General features: G+C 34.0%; 1 protein-coding gene across 1 annotated transcript in view; it reads right to left on the bottom strand.

The window, feature by feature from the left end:
- LOC145265492 (scavenger receptor cysteine-rich domain-containing protein DMBT1-like) overlaps positions 1-17,744 on the bottom strand; it is a 122,877-nt gene that overhangs the window by 85,857 nt on the left and 19,276 nt on the right. The window contains exons 3-4 of the mRNA XM_080121370.1: positions 8,935-9,101; positions 3,195-3,257 (exon numbers count right to left, since the gene is read on the bottom strand). Of these exons, the coding sequence (XP_079977496.1) occupies positions 3,195-3,257; positions 8,935-9,101 (230 nt within the window). The remainder of the gene's footprint in view (positions 1-3,194; positions 3,258-8,934; positions 9,102-17,744) is intronic.

Here is a 17,744-nt window from a genome sequence, read left to right as displayed (position 1 = left end):
GATTTATTTATATGCAATAATTATATATATATATATATATATATATATATATATATATATATATATTTACACACTCATGAGCAAAAAAATGGGGCAAGAGTGAAAGAAGGAAAAAATCGATTTTTGATATTTTAAGAAAAGAAAATGTGAAAACATCTCTTTCTGCAGTGAAGCGAATTGGTCACAGGTTCGAGGTCGAATGCTTGGTAAAAGGGAAATTTGGATCTGGTCGCCCTAGAGCATTCACTTTGAAGGACGACCACAGGCTTAAATTAACTGTTTTGAAGGATTGAAAGAAAACTTATGCTGACCATGGCAAAGAATTCAAAACAGGGGCTGGAAATTCTCTTTCTAGATATACAATATCTAGACAAATGAAAGAAATGGAATTTTCTTCTAAAAGGTGTGCAAAGAAGCCATTTTTATCTAAGAAGAACATCAATGATAGAAAGAGATTTTTCTCGTGTTATGGCAAGAAAGATACAGACTGGTTCAGGAATGTTTTCTGGTTAGATGAATCAAGATTTTGTCTTGTTAGTGATGCTCCCAGTGTATAAAATTTGTTTGTCCCATTCTTTTTGCTCACGAATGTATATACATGTATAATTGTGAAAATGTATGCTTTTGCGTATAATTTATATTCCTCATGTACACCAATCTTTTTTTTAAATCAGAAGCTCGATGTTTGTTAAAGTATAGCAATAGAGCATCATAAGTCTACAGAGGAAAAATTTAGCATACATATGGGAATAAAATACGATACATAACAAAATGAAATGCCTTGTAGGCACGATGTATGGAAAACAAAAAGAAAAACAATCAAATACAGGGACCAAAAATATCCTGCTTGATTTTTCTCCCTGTGTTTAATTTATTTTCCATTTTGTTCTTTTTTCGTCTGTCTATCTATCTATCTATCTACACACACACGCACACACACATTATATATATATATATATATATATATATATATATATATATATATATATATATATATAATATATATATATATATATTATTTCATGTATCTATATAAAATTTTATAAGGAGATATATTTTCTTCATCAATTTTCATCATTTACTTCAGCACTCCACAATATGCTAGTAGAGCTAGGTATTAAGTTATGAATGTACATATGGCAATTAAGCTACACATAATTTTCAGTCTCGCATCCGTGTAAGACCCTGTCAAGCTTAAATGAATGAAATTGATGTTACCTGGTGTTTGTATATATGTATACGTATCATTAACTTTGCTAGATAACCAATTAAATTCTTTGTTATTCTTGCCCATGTTTTACTTAGCCAACTGCTTGGCTTTTTTTAAACAAAGGTTTGGCTGACTTCCATTTCACTTTTTTGTTGTTTAGTTTTGGAGTGTGGTAACTCGTATTTTTTTTTTTTTTTTTGTGAATTAAAAGATGACCTTGTTTTTATATCAGTTTAGGGTATGTTATTTTTTATGATGATGAAACACGGAAAATCCTCTGTAGCTTACTTGCCATATATATATTCCGCACTTGTAATTTTTTCAAAAGCTGCAAATTTAAGCTAAATTTAAAGTAACTATTTAAACAATCTATACCTCAAAGGATTCGCCTTTTATTCCTCTATAATTTTACCTGTTTATATTTTAATAAAAATATTCTAGTGTTCACGTCAATTTAAAAAAATAACTTCAAATTGAGGAGACAAAAAGAAAATGCACAACAACAAATTTGCTTAAAACCAGCTTAAATTATCGCCCCTTAATCAGTTTAAAATATCCACCAAGAGGCAACAAAGCATCTCTAATCGTAATTGTTGTTGTTCCAGGTTATACAATGAAACATTTTGTCCCTATGCCACGACTCTCTCTTAGTGATCGTCAGGACCTCAATAATCTCCGCCTTTCTGGTTTATCGCGAAATCGGCTGGAGATTGAAATGTGATGAGAAAGGACTGAGCAAAAGCATCAAAACACCAGCAGTGTTCGTGATGCCCTTAAATCTGGTCATACTAGAGTTACTTCTAACAGGGAAGACAATGCTATCAAGATCCGCAGCCTAAGAAACAGATTTGAAACGATTCCTCAAATCCAACAACAGTGCAATCTTGTTAAAAAGTGCTCTCTTTCTACTGCCAAGAACAGATTAAAGAAATTTAATTTGCGAGGATATGCTGCAAGAAGCAAGCCAATGATTTCTGTAAAGAACAGAAAGCGCCATCTGGACTTCGCCAGATTCAATGAAGATCATGACTCTTCATATTGGTCTAAAGTACGTTTTTAGTGACGAAAGTTCAATAGGCTAGGCAGTGATGGTAGGCAGTACGTCCGTCGGAGGAAAGACGAAGAATGTAATCCTAGGTGCTCAGTTTCAACGCTACAAGGTGGTGGAGGTTCAGTTTTGGTGTGCTGCATTATTAGTACCAATGGTCCAGAGCCTATAGTTCATTTGCCAGGTCGAATTAATTCAACCAAGTACATTAATATGTTGACTGAGCATTTTCTACCCTACTTTGGTCCGAATTTGGATGATAATCCCATCTTCATGCAGGATAATGCTCCCATTCACACAGCTGGCAATGTTAAGAGGTTCCTGAAAGAGCATGATATTCCGTGTTTGGATTCGCCTTCGCAATCCCCAGACCTTAATCCTATCGAAAACGTATGGCATTACATCAAGCAACAGCTACGCAATGATAACATTTCAAATTTGGAAGAACTTTGGACAAAAATTAAAGAAAAATGGGATGCCCTTTTCCCGGAGTATTGCTGCAGTCTAATTCAAGGAATTATGAAAAGATAGCAGGCTGTTAAATTGCAGAAGAGCTTTGCTACTAAATATTCCCTATGTTTATTGTGTTCTTGTTATATTTGTAATAAAGTTACATTTAAATAACAATTTTCCATTGTGCAGACTTTCTTTTTGCCTCCTCAACTTGAAGTTATTTTTTTAAATTGACATGAACACTAGAATATTTCAATAAAAAGTTAAATATGAACAGGTAAAATTATAGAAGAATAAAAGGCCAATCAAATGAGGTATGATTCGTTTAAACAGTTACATTAAATTTAGCTTAAATTTGCAGTTTTTGAAAAATTGCACGTGCAGACTTTCTTTTTGACGCCTGTATACATAAAAGTTATTATATATATATATAATTTTGTGTTGAGCACTGTGGAAAATGATGTTGCTAATTATTGTCTTTACCTTCAATATCGTAAACAATTGGTTCCATGGTGATGTTAACCGAAACCGTATGATCAGGGTCATCTGAAATCAGAAGAGAATCGACTTTACCAATGATAAACGATTTATTCTTGCAAAACATTCACAGTAAGAACTCGTATATCTAACAAAACTTCAAACAACATTCGTTTCTTCATTTAACATCGTTCCTTAACAACACAAATAGTCCCTGAGTCCAAAGGAAATAAAATTTCTAAATCAACATGTTTTGTGATTATTTTCTCCACGATGGCTATATGCGTACCCATTAAAAATGACTGAACAGTTTTTTTTTTGTTTTTTTTTTAATTTTCCCTTACGCAGATCAAAAGCAAAATATAATATTGCTAAACCTTTTATCTAGTATCTATATTCCTCTTGTGATTAAAATCCATGCGATTTTGAGTTTAGAAAATGTCTAAAATTCAAGACTTCAGATTAACAGATCGAAAAGAAACTGAAAATCAAGGAAATTTGTTTGATTGCTATTTAATGATAATAGGTCAACTTTAATGCAAAACTGAAATCCGTATTATTTGGATTTTCCGGACTACTGTTCTCATATTGAGTATCATTTTCACAATGTTTCAGTCGATATAACCTTCAACCTTCTTCAGGTGTATCTTGTTAAACTCAGGAATCTGGATAGAATTTTGAACAGAACCCTTTATTTACTTCACGGAGGTAGCAAGCTCTCGTTCCGTCAGCCATGACTGGATAGAGGTCCTAAGTAATTCGCAATTGTATTTTTCAGTCGCCCACACCGAGAATTGAACCTTCAACCTTCAGGAGAATCTCACTTTATAATTGAATTTTTCCAAGTATTCTAACCACTGTGGGCTACCGAAAACTGCAATTACGAATTACTTAGGGGCTTTATCCAGCCATGGCTGACGGAATGAGAGCATGCTACTCTCGTGAAGTAAATAAGGGTTCCGTTCGAAATTCCGTGCAGATTCCCGAGTTCGACAGAAACATTCCCGAATTTGACAAGATACACCTGAAGAAGGTCAGAGGTTTAATCGACCAAAAAGTAGTGAAAATTACACTCAAGATGAGAACAGTGGTTCGATGTATCCAAATAATATGAATAAACAATTTTTATCTAAAAAATTCAGAAACGTAAAATTTGAAATATTTGAATTTTCAAGTGGGAGGTTGTGCCCATATTGGTACCACCAAAATCAATTTAAATACCGCAAAGAAACTAAAATTTAAGGAATATTTATTAATTGATGTTTAATATTTCTTGTCACAAAATATGAAAATATCTGACTTTTCAGGAGACGCCTACCACCCTCTTGCATCACCTTTGCAAAAAAACTAAATTAAACTAAATATAACCCACATCTTAGCCCTTTATGCCCAGCAACTATGCTCCAAAAATCATAATGATCGGTTAATTAGTGAATCCTCTACATACATATATATCTAATTTTATATAAAGATTAGCACAATGACTCATGAAACAATCTTTTCCAGTTACTTTTGTCAAAGGGTGTACCCAAGTAATCGCTAACGGTGTCCAAAATGAAAATGTTTAAAATGGTTTCTATGGATATAAGTCTACAATAGTGTAGTAAATAATGGGCAATCAACAATACCCCCTCTATCCAACAATCATGAGGTTGTTTGCAAACTCTACCTTGGACCCAGCAAGTCATTCCCTCCCTGATTTTCTTCTGCGAACAGAAACCACACTAGATTCTCTGAAGATCACCCCTTCTCAAGTACATGATATCATAAAAAACCTAGACACCTCAAAAGCATGTGGACCTGATCTCATCCCGGCTGTGCTATTAAAAAAATGCTCCGCTGAGGTTGCTCCAGTTCTCTCTAAACTCTTAAACTCTTTAACAAATGCCTTAATGAATCTTGCTTTTCTGACTGCTGGAAAACTACTTCTGTGGTACCAGTTTACAAAACTACTTCTGTGGTACCAGTTTACAAAACTATTTCTGTGGTACCAGTTTACAAAACTACTTCTGTGGTACCAGTTTACAAAACCTCTGGCGAAAGAACTGACCCATTAAATTAGTGCTCAATTAGCCGCCTCCCTCTTTTCGCCAAAATATCTGAGTTCTTAATTAATCAAGCTCTAGTCCATCACCCTACAGCAACTAAACTTCTGTCTGACCACCACTATGGATTTAGGCAAGCCCATTCTACTGTAGATATTTTAACTGTAATCTCTTAACGTTTATACCAAGCACTGGATAAGGCAGGGGAGGGGAGGGCAGTAGCCTTAGATATATCTAAGGCTTTTGGCAGGTTATTGCTCATGAAAATAAAATCCTATGGTATTACTGGACGAATGCGTAGCATAATTAAATCCTTCTTAAATGAAAGAAGAATCATGGTTGTTCTCGATGGGCGTACATCCAAAAAAATTGATATAAACGCAAGTATACTTCAGGGACCGATCCTTGGACCTTTGTTGTTTCTGATATTCATAAATAACTTACCTGATGAAATTGTCTCTGAGATGGGTATTTTTGCCGACGACACCACGCTTTTTAGCAGGCACGTGGGGAAAACTAATGAGCATATATCTAAGGTAATGGCGGAAACCCTAGAGGAAGACCTTCAGTCTGTAGTAAAATGGGTCCAAAAATGGATAGAAACGTTCAACGCTGCCAAGACAAAGCTGGTTTCTTTAATAATTACATGAAACCTTACCAACCACCAATAGCTATGGCCAAAGATATATTACCTGAAAGTACTTTGTTCAAGCTCCTTGGCTTACCGTTCACAAGAAACATCAGTTGGAATAGATACATCTAGATCATTGCCAAGGCTGCTGCTAAGAAGGTGGGCTCTCTCTACCATGCTAGAAAGTTACTTACGCCTGAAAGTATCCTGTACCTCTACAAAGCCACTATTCGCCCATGTATGGAGTACTGTTGGCACATTTGGGCTGGTGCATTTGCTATAAGTCTTGCGCTCCTAGACAGGATCTAAAAGAGAGTCGCCAACCTGATAGATCCTGACCTGTCATCTAAGCTTCAGCCCTTGTTCCATCGACAAAATATTGCATCCCTCCGCCTGTTTTACAAGTATTTTAATGGTGAATGCTCTGACGAACTACAAGCCCTTGTGCCCCCCTCAACGAAAATACCCCTGACAAACTCGACAAGCAGCAAAGTCCCACCCCTACACAGTAGAGATCCCTAGATGTAGCAAGGCCTTATTCTCTAATAGTTTCTTCCCCAGAACTGCTAGACTTTGGAATTCTCTTCCAGTTTCCTGTTTCCCCAACTGCACTGACATGACATGTTCAAGTGTAATGTGAAAAGACATCTTGCTGCTAAACTCCCTACATAGTACCCCTGCAGCTTAGGTCCCTGATAGTAGCCCCCTACATCAAAGTTGCAATGTGCCTTGTTTGGGGTAAAATTGTGATAAAAAAAATTTCTTTTTTTAAAATAAGTCTGCACATACACTCGTCTAAATTAATTAAAAAACAAATAAAAACAGTCTAAGCCAATCGAATTCATTTCTCTGAATTCATAAAAAAAATCCGTTTTGATCCGCCCTGAATGCATAAAAAGTCAGATTTTTCTAAAATAAACAGCTGAGCCAAAATCCACTATAGAACTAAGACTCAGTCCCCTGCTGTAGTACCTCTGCTGGACTTGGAGTTGCTATCTCAACTCATGCATGCACATAGTTAAGTATACGCACGCAGACATTAACAACCTCACATACACACAACTCATTAACTTTTTCTCGTTATTGTCTGCTCATCAAACACAAATGTATAAAATTATTAATTTTAAATCCTCTCGACTTTTCTCACTGAACTTTCTTTCTACAATGAAAACAAATGAAATTAATCCTTATTAATCGGTTTCACTCAAATATAATTTGTGTAATAGAGTGGGGAAGTTTTCATTACGATTTTAAGATCTGTAAATAATTCATGGTCTGTAAATTATTAACTCAGGATCCGAAATCAAAGCTGCATTCCTTGTCTGAGGCGAAGTAGGTCCATTCCATAGTCGGATTTCGCCGTGGTTTTCTTGATCTGTGTTAGTTAATAGACTTTCTTGTGTATGGCACGTTTGCTTATGTGGAAGATTACGTGCCTTGCATGCAAGAGGCTCGGGTTTCGAATCCTGAATCGGATATGTCTAAACTATGTCTTGAACTTACGGTTTTTTGGCTTTCATGGCTCTTACGACATTGTTTGGCTGTGGAAATAATACTATCTCACATTCTGAAAATTTTATTACTAATTGCTCGCTAGATTAGCATGTTGGATGGCATTTGAATCCCGAGTTCGGATATATTTAACTGATGAGCACAAATAAGGGTGAAATTCAAGTTTTGGATTTCCGGTTCGTAAACTGTCATAGCTCTTGTGAGCTGCGACATTGTGTGGGTGTGGAAATAATAATAATGATAATAATAATATATATATATATATATATATATATATATATATATATATATATATATATATATATATATAAGAGCAAATAGTTAATAAAACATGTTAAAAAACACTTTGAAAGAGAGTTAAAAACATATTTAATTTTAAAAAGGAAACACTAAATAAATGGATAGTCCTTCATCCGCGGAGTTTCGAATAAATAATTTCCTTCTCATCAGAGGGTAGGATTTAGCAAAATGCCGGATCGGATTTTGCTTGCAAAAGTATTTGTATGAAACTACAAGTAAGTCAAAGATCTTACTTGAAACCAAAAAGTGAAGCAGAGAGAATAGGGTGAAGAAAAAGTGATTTCATATGAATGGATAGTCTGGTGAAAGGTGAAGTATCCAATGACGGTAAAATCCAAAAATGCAAATCCAAGAAAGTTAATGACATTTCCATTCACACAAGTTTTATTTCATATATATATATATATATATATATATATATATATATATATATATATATATATATATATATATTCAGGTTAATATTTTCTATGAGTGAAGCAACCAATGAATTGTTTTAGTGAGGTTCATACAAGAGTGATCAATACCGAAGTAGGGCAAGATATACTTTTTATAAACATTTATATGTCACTACACAATTATAAGAATGTTTCGGTCAGCCAGTTACAATTAAGTAGAGACCTCTTCAGGTGATGCTGCTTATACAAAAGTAGAGTCCGTAATGAAAATTGAAAAATTTCACAGCAGATAAAACTGGCTGACCAAAACATACTCAGTATTTACTTCAACAGTGCTCAATATATAGGTAGAGCTAGGTAGTAAGTTATGAAAATATATATGGCAATTAAGCTATACAGAATATTCCATGTAGCTCAATTGCCATATATATTTGCATAACTTATATATATATATATATATATATATATATATATATATGTCAAAACATCGTTAATTCATTACCCACACAGCATCAGCCGTATAGCGCAATGGTGAGAAGCCTTGACTGTCATTTGGGCGGTCAGGTTTCGATCCTGGCTTGAGGCAATTGCCTGTCTAGCCGCACTGATGAACTGTGAAACAGAGAAACAGTACAGTATGTGGATGACTATATATATCGTTTTTGTGTGAATTTAGGCTTTTGAACTTATTAATCTACTTGTGTTTAACATCTAATACTTCTAAAAACAGTTTCCTTTAAAACTTTCGCTCTAAAATTGATTTCCCAAAAAGATTTCACAGAAATTGAAACCCCTAAAAAAGGTGTCCTCAAAACTATATAAAATAAAAAAAATATGATCAAATCTCGATGTGAACTTACATGAGCAAATGACGCCAGCATCCTCATAATGCCCACAATCATTCTCTCCCCAACCATTGCTAGAGCAGTTGAAAATTGAATCTTCCGTGCCGTCGCAGTCAACATCATCCAACCAGATTCGGTTTGTTCCTTCGCCGTAGCGAGCAGATGGCACCGGGCGTCCGTCTCTACATCACATAAAAAAATTCAATTAAAGTAGAGGTTTAAGGAAATAGGTCGAACATAAGAAAGAAATATAGTAAATCATATTGTAGACACGTTTTACCGGAAGTGAAGGTCAGCTGATCGGATCTGCGTGTGGGTCACGTGATCAGGTTAGCTGGAGTCAATGAGTTTGGGTTTGGACGTTTAACGGGTCGTCGTCCCCTACCCTTCACTGGGGGGGGGACGCTGACGTGTGTGAAAATAAGACCAATGCAAGCAAAGACATTCACTTTCCATTCTTCTGCGATCGACATTTCCGTTTCCTGGCTAATCCGAATCAAATAAAAGGAGAGACAATCCTTTGAAAGCAAACGTGAATCTTTTATTACTGATTAACACGCATGAAATAAAAATGGGAGATAACTCTATTAAAGTAGAAGTGTGTGCGCCGCAAGTCCAGAATTCAATCTTATTAAAAAAGCAAAAATACAGAAAAAATTTTATGGGGCACGTACTCGTCATGGAACGAAAATGCCACATTCCAAAAATAATGTAAATTGATCAAGCGTTTTTTTTTTGTTTTTTTTTTTTTTGTTTTTTTTACTAAAACATTAAATTTTATGAGGAAACGAGAACTGCGTGTTTCGCTATCTTTTCGGCTAGTGGTTCAGGTAGTTTGGTCAAGATAGATGGAACCATGAAGAAGGAGCAATATTTGAAGATACTCCAGAAAAACATTAGACAGGATGCGGAGAAGCTCCATTTAGGACCAAACTGGGTCCTTCAACAGGATAATGATCCAAAACATACTGCCAAAATAGTTAAGAAATGGTTTGAAGATAATCAAATTAATGTTTTGGAATGGCCTAGCCAGAGTCCCGATCTGAACCCTATCGAAAACCTCTGGCATATATTGAAAACTGAGGTTAAAAAGCGGAAACCTAGAAATTTGAGGGATTTGGAGAACTACTGCATTGAAGAATGGTCAAAAATCAGTGTTGATGCTTGGAAAAACCTTGTTGATAAATATCCAAAACGGTTACAGGCAGTTATTAAGAATAAAGGGCATGCTATTGACTATTAATAAGAGAGGTATGAATAATTTTGAACTAGTGCCATTATTGTTTTTCTTTGTATAATGTTTCAAACTTGCATAATTTATTTATTTGTTGAGTTTAAATTAAATGCTTATGCTTGATTTATTGTTTGAAATGCCTTTAATATTGTCTACCGTCGGGTTTGAGCAATATTCTTAAAGAAATCTCAAAGATCCGAGGGGTATGAATAATATCGGGCACAAGTGTATATATATATATATATATATATATATATATATATATATATATATATATATATATATATATAGTCGTGGAAGCCAGCTTCAGTCTTGCTACTTCAGTTGTCTCCCTCGTAACCTTGCCAGGCCACTAATATAAAGGGTGTTCCAATAACCTGGACAGAAGTTAGCAGTAAATAAAACTGAAATTGATGAAAAATTATTGGTTTCTCTATTTCATTGTGCTATATGATTCATGATAATTATGTTTTTAAAATGATATCGTCTAAATGTCCGCCAAAGTTCCGTTCGCAAACTTCCATTCGATTGTCAAAATTTTTGATGACGTCTCTGTATAGCTGGTTCCCGATCTCACCAATATTCCTTATTTCATCCATTGGCTCTTGAATTCTTGTTGGTTTGTTGGCATATACTGTACTTTCAGATAATCCCAAAGGAAATAATCTAAAGGCGTTAATTCGCACGATTATGGTGACCAATTGACTTCGCTGTTTCGAGAAATGATGCGACCTGAGAACTTCGTATTCAGTAAAACCATTGTGGCATTAGCTGTGTGGCATGTGGCGCCGTCATGTTGGAATCACAAATCTTCACATCCATAGCATTCAGTTGAGACCATAAGGGTTATCATGGCACAATATCGCTCACCTGTCATATTACTGGTATTATTTTCAAAGAAATACGGCCCAATGATTCTGTTAGAAAAAAATGCACACCCAACGGTGACCTTCTGTTGATAGAGTGGCTTTTCAACCACCATCCTTGGATTTTCAGCAGCCCAAATGCGATAATTCTACGTGTTAACGAATCCGCCAATATAAAAATGAACTTCGTCATTACAGATGATTTTTTAATAAAAAAATCACCATCGGCTTGTCTTTGCTCTTGTACGGAACTTTAAGCGGTCATTAGGCTTTAGCTCTTGTATCATTTAAATTTTGTAACCGTGTGAAGACAGATCTTTTGTTAAAATTCGATGTAACGTTGTTGTTGAGAGGTTCACTTCCTGCGCACGATGACGGACGGGGGTGTCTGAATTCTCGGCGACACTTTCGCATACTGCAGCAATATTTTCACCTGAACGACCTGAACTAGCACGCAATGTTGTTCTCACATCTGCCATTGATCCAGTTTGTTTAAATTTACGAATAACTTTCGCAATTGAACTTTCGGTTGGTCGAATAATGCTGACCAAAATAATCGCGTACTGCACGAAATGTATTCTTGTTTGATCGCCCATTTCCGTAATAAGCTTCAACAACTTTAATACGAAGTTCGATTGTTCATTTTCCCATGGTTTAAATTGCCAAAAAATCAAATTGTTGAATCTGAAATAATGAAAAAAAAATCAGTTAACACTTTAACATAATTCAAATTTAACATCTGTCCAAGTAATTGGAACACACTCACAATATATATATATATATATATATATATATATATATATATATATATATATATATATATATATGATTATTTCCACAACCGAACCAACGTATCGGCCCACAGGAACCAAGACAGCCAACAAACCGGAAGTCCCAGACTAGAATTTTAATCTTGGACTTCCGCTTTGTTGGCTTTCTTGGCTTTCTTGGTTCTTGTGGGTCGCGAGGTTGTGGAAATGATTATATATATTCTCTCACACTTTCTGAACAGTATATATATATATATATATATATATATATATATATATATATGTTTTTTTTTTTACACAGTGATCACCACTTATCAAGGCCCGGAAGCCACTCAGGGATAAGGGTTAGTGCAAGTACATTACGTTAGTGTGGAGATTTGATGAAGTGTTTACTTAAGGGGGCGGTTCATTAGGAATTTGTTAACATTGGACTTGAAGACATCTAAGTTGTAGTCCGGTGGGAAGCAGGCAGACGGAACAGAGTTCCACAGGCGTGCACTTCTAAGAAAGAAGCTTTGTTCATGGAATCCGCGTTTTGATTTAGGCACAGATATAGAGTAGGGGAAATTTTTCACAGTGGATTAAGTTAGACGGGTGTTTTTCGTGAAAGATTGACGAGGGGGGACCAGAGATTGGAGTTCAGACGAGCACCTGCCATGGAAATAACGATAAAACAAGGATAGGCTCGCAACGTCTCTTCTGTGGGAGAGATGTTGCAGGGTAGAGAAAAGGGCATCCCCCACTAAGCCACGAAGTCTATTTTGTACTCTGTCAAGGCAGGATAGGCTGTTTTTAGCAGCTCCTGCCCAGATATGGCAACAGTATTCCATCCTTGGACGTACTTGGCTTTTATATAGATAGTGAATTGCATCAGTAGTGAGATATCTTCTGGAGCGGTAGAAGGATCCCACCATCTTTCCAGCGACCTTGGCAACAGACTTGATGTACATGTTCCATTTCAGATCAGGAGTAAAGGTCAAACCCAGAAGCTTGTCAAAACACGGGGCCTCACCCAGACGAGAGCTATCCATCACAATTGATGCCAGATGGGGATCAGAGCTAAGGATAGGAGTTTGGTTTTGGATGCATTAAAGGTAACCAGCCACGTCTTCCCCCACTGAACCACGCGCTCGAGATCAGAGGAGAGAGAATCAGAGAGAAATTTGTCATTTACAGCCTTTGATGTGTTGCCGTAGATGGTCGTGTCATCAGCATAGATGTCAACGAATGATTTAAGTATGTGTTTAGGGAGGTCATTGATGTAGATCAGGAAGAGAGTTGGGCCCAGGATTGACCCCTGAGGGACTCCAGCATTTATATTGCAGGCCTTCGATTTTTGTCCATCTACCACTACTCTTATGAGTCTATCGGAGAGAAATGATTTAATGATTGAGAAAACATTTCTAGTTATACCGTAGCTGGAAATCTTGTGAAGTAGACCCTTATGCCATACCTTGTCGAAGGTCTTCGATATGTCAAGAGCAATTGCCCTAGAAAGGAAGCCTTTGTCAAGAGATTCACTAATCCTGTGGGATATAACCGTCAGCACATCTGCGGTAGATCTTGCAGAGCGGAAACCATATTGTGTGTCACTAAGAAGGTTATTTCTGCTGAGGTGGTTGACTATTTCTCTATTTAATATGGATTCTAGTAACTTACTCATAACACACAGGAGACCTGTTGGTCTGTACTGAGAGGGAGATGACTTATCACCTGAATTCTTAAATACAGGGCAAACTGATGAGGTCTTCCAGGGAGTCAGAAAGCACTTCTCCTTAAGGCAACGCTTAAATAGTTTCGTAAGTATTGGAGCAAGTTCTGGTTGAAGCTTTTTTAACACTATAATTGGGATGCCATCAGGGCCAGTTGCTTTACTGGAATCTAGGTTCTTGATTAGCTTGGCGACCTCATGCACGGATATTTGTATGTTACCTAGCTTGTTCTGTGTTATAGGAGGAAATATGGGGAGTTGATGGCCTTCGTCGCCATAGGGTAGAATTAGCTGCAAAGTTCTTTGCAAATAGTTTGGCCTTGTCTGACGAGATGACCTCGATGTGTGTGTGTACATATTTTTCCCCGCATTTTCTACGACTGATTTCTTTACCCCTTTTACATTGAATTTCTTTATTTTCTTTTCCAGCTATATTGGATTATTTACACTCTGGACTTACCTCGCTTGTTTACCGATATTGAAATTCCGACTATTAAAAAGAAAAAAAGAAACTTTTCTTCGCTTCTTGGATTTACCATCAAGTCTTCATGCATTCTGGACTTCCTATATTCGGTTTGTTTTCTTATTGTCACATGGCTTAACCGATATGAAAATATAAATCTTTTGCATTTAATGATTAACTATCATAAAGTGATGCTTCATTTAATGCCATAACCAGCAAATTCTTAGCTCAGCTATACTAGTAATTTGCGAATTAGAAGAATAGCATTCTTTGAAATTCCGCGGATTAATTTTTTTTTTCTTTTTGAGTATTCTGTCGAACAATAAATTTCCTTGTAAATTTTTAATCTATAGTTTTGATTTCTTTTTCTTATATATATATATATATATATATATATATATATATATATAGTCTTTGAAGTTTTTAACATTTGAAACCACACAAAAAATTATTTTTTATCATTCATCAAAAAAAAAAAGACATCTAGTCAGTAAGTCATTTAATCACCTGCAATCACTGCATCAACTCTCAAATTTACTATAATACCAATTTTTATATTTTTTAAGGGATCATCAGTTGTTTACCATGAAACACTGTTTCGGGGATTTAAAAACAAAACAGTGTATTACATCATGGCTCCCCAGCAGTGTTGATCAAACACCACCACCCTTAATCTTAGGAAGAAGACAAGTTACAAAAATTTTTTTCCAATTTCCTATTCTTAATTGTAATTACTAACCTTTTCATAGTATAAAAATGAATTTCTTACCTGTGCGATTCATCAATTTCCACATTTAAAATGGATACATTTTTTAATTTTTTAATTTATCATTCTTGTATTTATAAGATTTGGATTAATCCATTTAACTATTTATCACCCCCACTATAGTTAGTAGTTTGTATATTTACATTCTTATTTATTTAAAATTAGATATATAAAGGTTAAAAATATTTTATTTTTACATATATACATTTTTTTTTTTTTTTTTTTTTTTTTTTATTTTTTATTAACTATATAAATTTATTATATGTAATTATAAATACATTTATACATTGCTAATATAGTTTTGGATTTCCTTTATCAATATAATCTGGTTTATCTTAAACGATTCAAAAGCATCAGGATAACGAACAAATGCTTTGTTTAACTGTTTAAATATTTTATTTTTATCTCCACCTTGTTTTATCATCCTTATTACTAAGCTAGAAACTGGTGGTATAAAATCTGTTAATTTTAGAGTAACGCGAGCTATTCTCAAAAACTCTGACATAATGGTTCCATAAAACACAAAAACGGGGCAGGTGCTATCCTTATGGGGCATACGTACTATTTTAAAGGGGAAAGCGTTTCTTTTATCAAATATTTTATAAAGAAAAATTCCATCCTCAATTTTTATATCTAAATCCAGAAATGTAGCCTGTTGTCCTCTATGTTCACAATTTAATTTTAGTTCGTTTGGATATATAAGATGTTTATTTTTTTCGAATTCATCATTATCGTTTATGCATATAAGGTCATCTATAAATCTCCTACACCCATGAAAGTTATATGTTTTAGATATATCTGTTTTTAATAATGATGACATATATATATACTCGAGTCTATGTAAATACAAATTTGCCCAAAATGGTGCCGGATCCAATCCCATTGGGATACCTATCGTTTGGAGTAATATTTTATTTCCTATTTGAAAATAGCATTCTTTAATAAGATGGCTTACAAGCATTTTTAAAATACCTTTAGAAATACTAGTTTTGCTATTTTTATTTTTACACCAGAAAGCATTAGAGTTTGAAAAGTCTATATATTTACCTTTTCCACCTTGAAAAGCCAAATCTACAGTATCATTTAATTCTTTTATAAGTTTTTCGTGCGGAATTTTAGTATATAGCGTACTAAAATCATAAGTAGCTATAGATTTTGCTTTTATTCTGGAATTTATTTTATCTAATTTTTCTTTCACTGGTTTGGAATTATTTACTACCCAAAATAGATTTATATTACTATAGAATTTACTTTTCAGGTGAAAATTATTTATTTGATTTATAATTAATTTAAATATTTTAGATATAGCTTTACTTAGAGGTTTAGTGATGCACGTCTTTGAACCTACAATAAATCTAGCCTCAACTGGATTTTTATGCATTTTAGGTATCCAATACATACATGGAAGATTTTTGTGTTTATCTTCTAACTTTAATCCTACTTTTTCATTAATAATACTATTATTCAAAATAATACTATCTAAATTACTATTACTTACTTTATAAGTATCCGAATCGTTTCCTATAAGTCCTACTTCTATCAATAACCGTTGTATATAATATTTTTTACATATAAAGGCTATATTGTTTGCCGCTTTATCAATCGGAACTATTACGAACTTTTCTTGAAGTATTTTAAGTTCCTCCCGTATTTCTGAATTTTTTAAAAGAGGATTGGTTTTTCTAGGGCGTTTAAATGGTTTTATATGTTTAACCTTTTTATTTACGCATTCAATTATACTATTTTTCCATGCATCAAACGTAGACTGTGCTAATTTATATTTCTTTACCATAGACATAATAAAACCTTCTAGTGCTTTAGTAACTTCTTTAACGCATTTAGTGTAATTTAGGCATTTAGGTTCTCTATAATTTGGACCCTTACTAAGTAGTTTTCTTAATTTAGGATTATTTACTATATTTAAATCTCCTGTAATTACATGTTTTATCTCATTATTACAGAACGGAGAGGAATTACATTCACATTCTGGAATATTTATATTATTATCTTTTATATTTATATGTTCTACCGTTTTCTTATAATTAAAAATCTTATTGCGTATTGTAGGCCCTAGTTTATATGTAACTATTGGTTTTTGATCTTTTTTCTGGAACTCATTTGGTAGTAATATATATATATTATATATTATATATATATATATTATATATTATATTATATATATATATATATATATATATATTATATTATATATATATATATATATATATATTATATTATATATATATATATATATATATATATATATAGTAATTTATAAAATATATATGACGATTAAGCTACATTAAATATTCCGCGTTTCATCCACTCTAGGACTGTTCAGCCTGAAGAGTCCTAGAGTGGATGAAACGCGGAATATTCAGTGTAGCTTAATCGCCATGCACATTTTATAAATTACTAACTAGCTCTACCTACGTATTGAGCACTTTTGAAGTAAATACTTAAAGTTTACGCATAAATCTATACTTTCGTATATTAATTTATGTGAGTAAATTAAGTATATATATATACATATATATATATATAAAGAAAAAGAAATCAAGACTGCAAAAGATAAAGAGTAAAGTTATATAGGTACGTTATCACATTATCAAGTCAATAAGGGTTCTTTCTTTTCATTCTTTTTCCTTATTTTCTCTTTCTTTCTTTTCTCTATTTTTCTTTCTCCTTTGTCTTTTATTTTCTTTCTTAAAAATAAAATAATAGCATTAATTTATGCTTATTTTTGTCGCTATATCATGCCCATCTCTAAGGAGCATAACATTGTCACCCCACCCCCTTCAAACTAAATAAACCTGACGTTACTCTAAGATGTTTCTACAATTGCCTGTCTTAATACGCGACAATTCAAATGTTCATTTTTCCGTATGGAAGCCGTATCACATTCTCCTTTGGTAACGTCATCCATTGTTCACGCTGACAATCATAGTGTTCATGAGATATGCAGGAGAAAACGTACATACAGAACAACAAAAAAGCAATCAAGTTGATAGTGAT

This window comes from Euprymna scolopes, chromosome 40, assembly GCF_053919585.1.
Source record: "Euprymna scolopes isolate OS-2025 chromosome 40, ASM5391958v1, whole genome shotgun sequence".
NCBI lineage: Eukaryota > Metazoa > Mollusca > Cephalopoda > Sepiida > Sepiolidae > Euprymna > Euprymna scolopes.
Note: the sequence above shows the minus strand (reverse complement) of the source record. Positions and strands in the feature narration are given on the sequence as shown.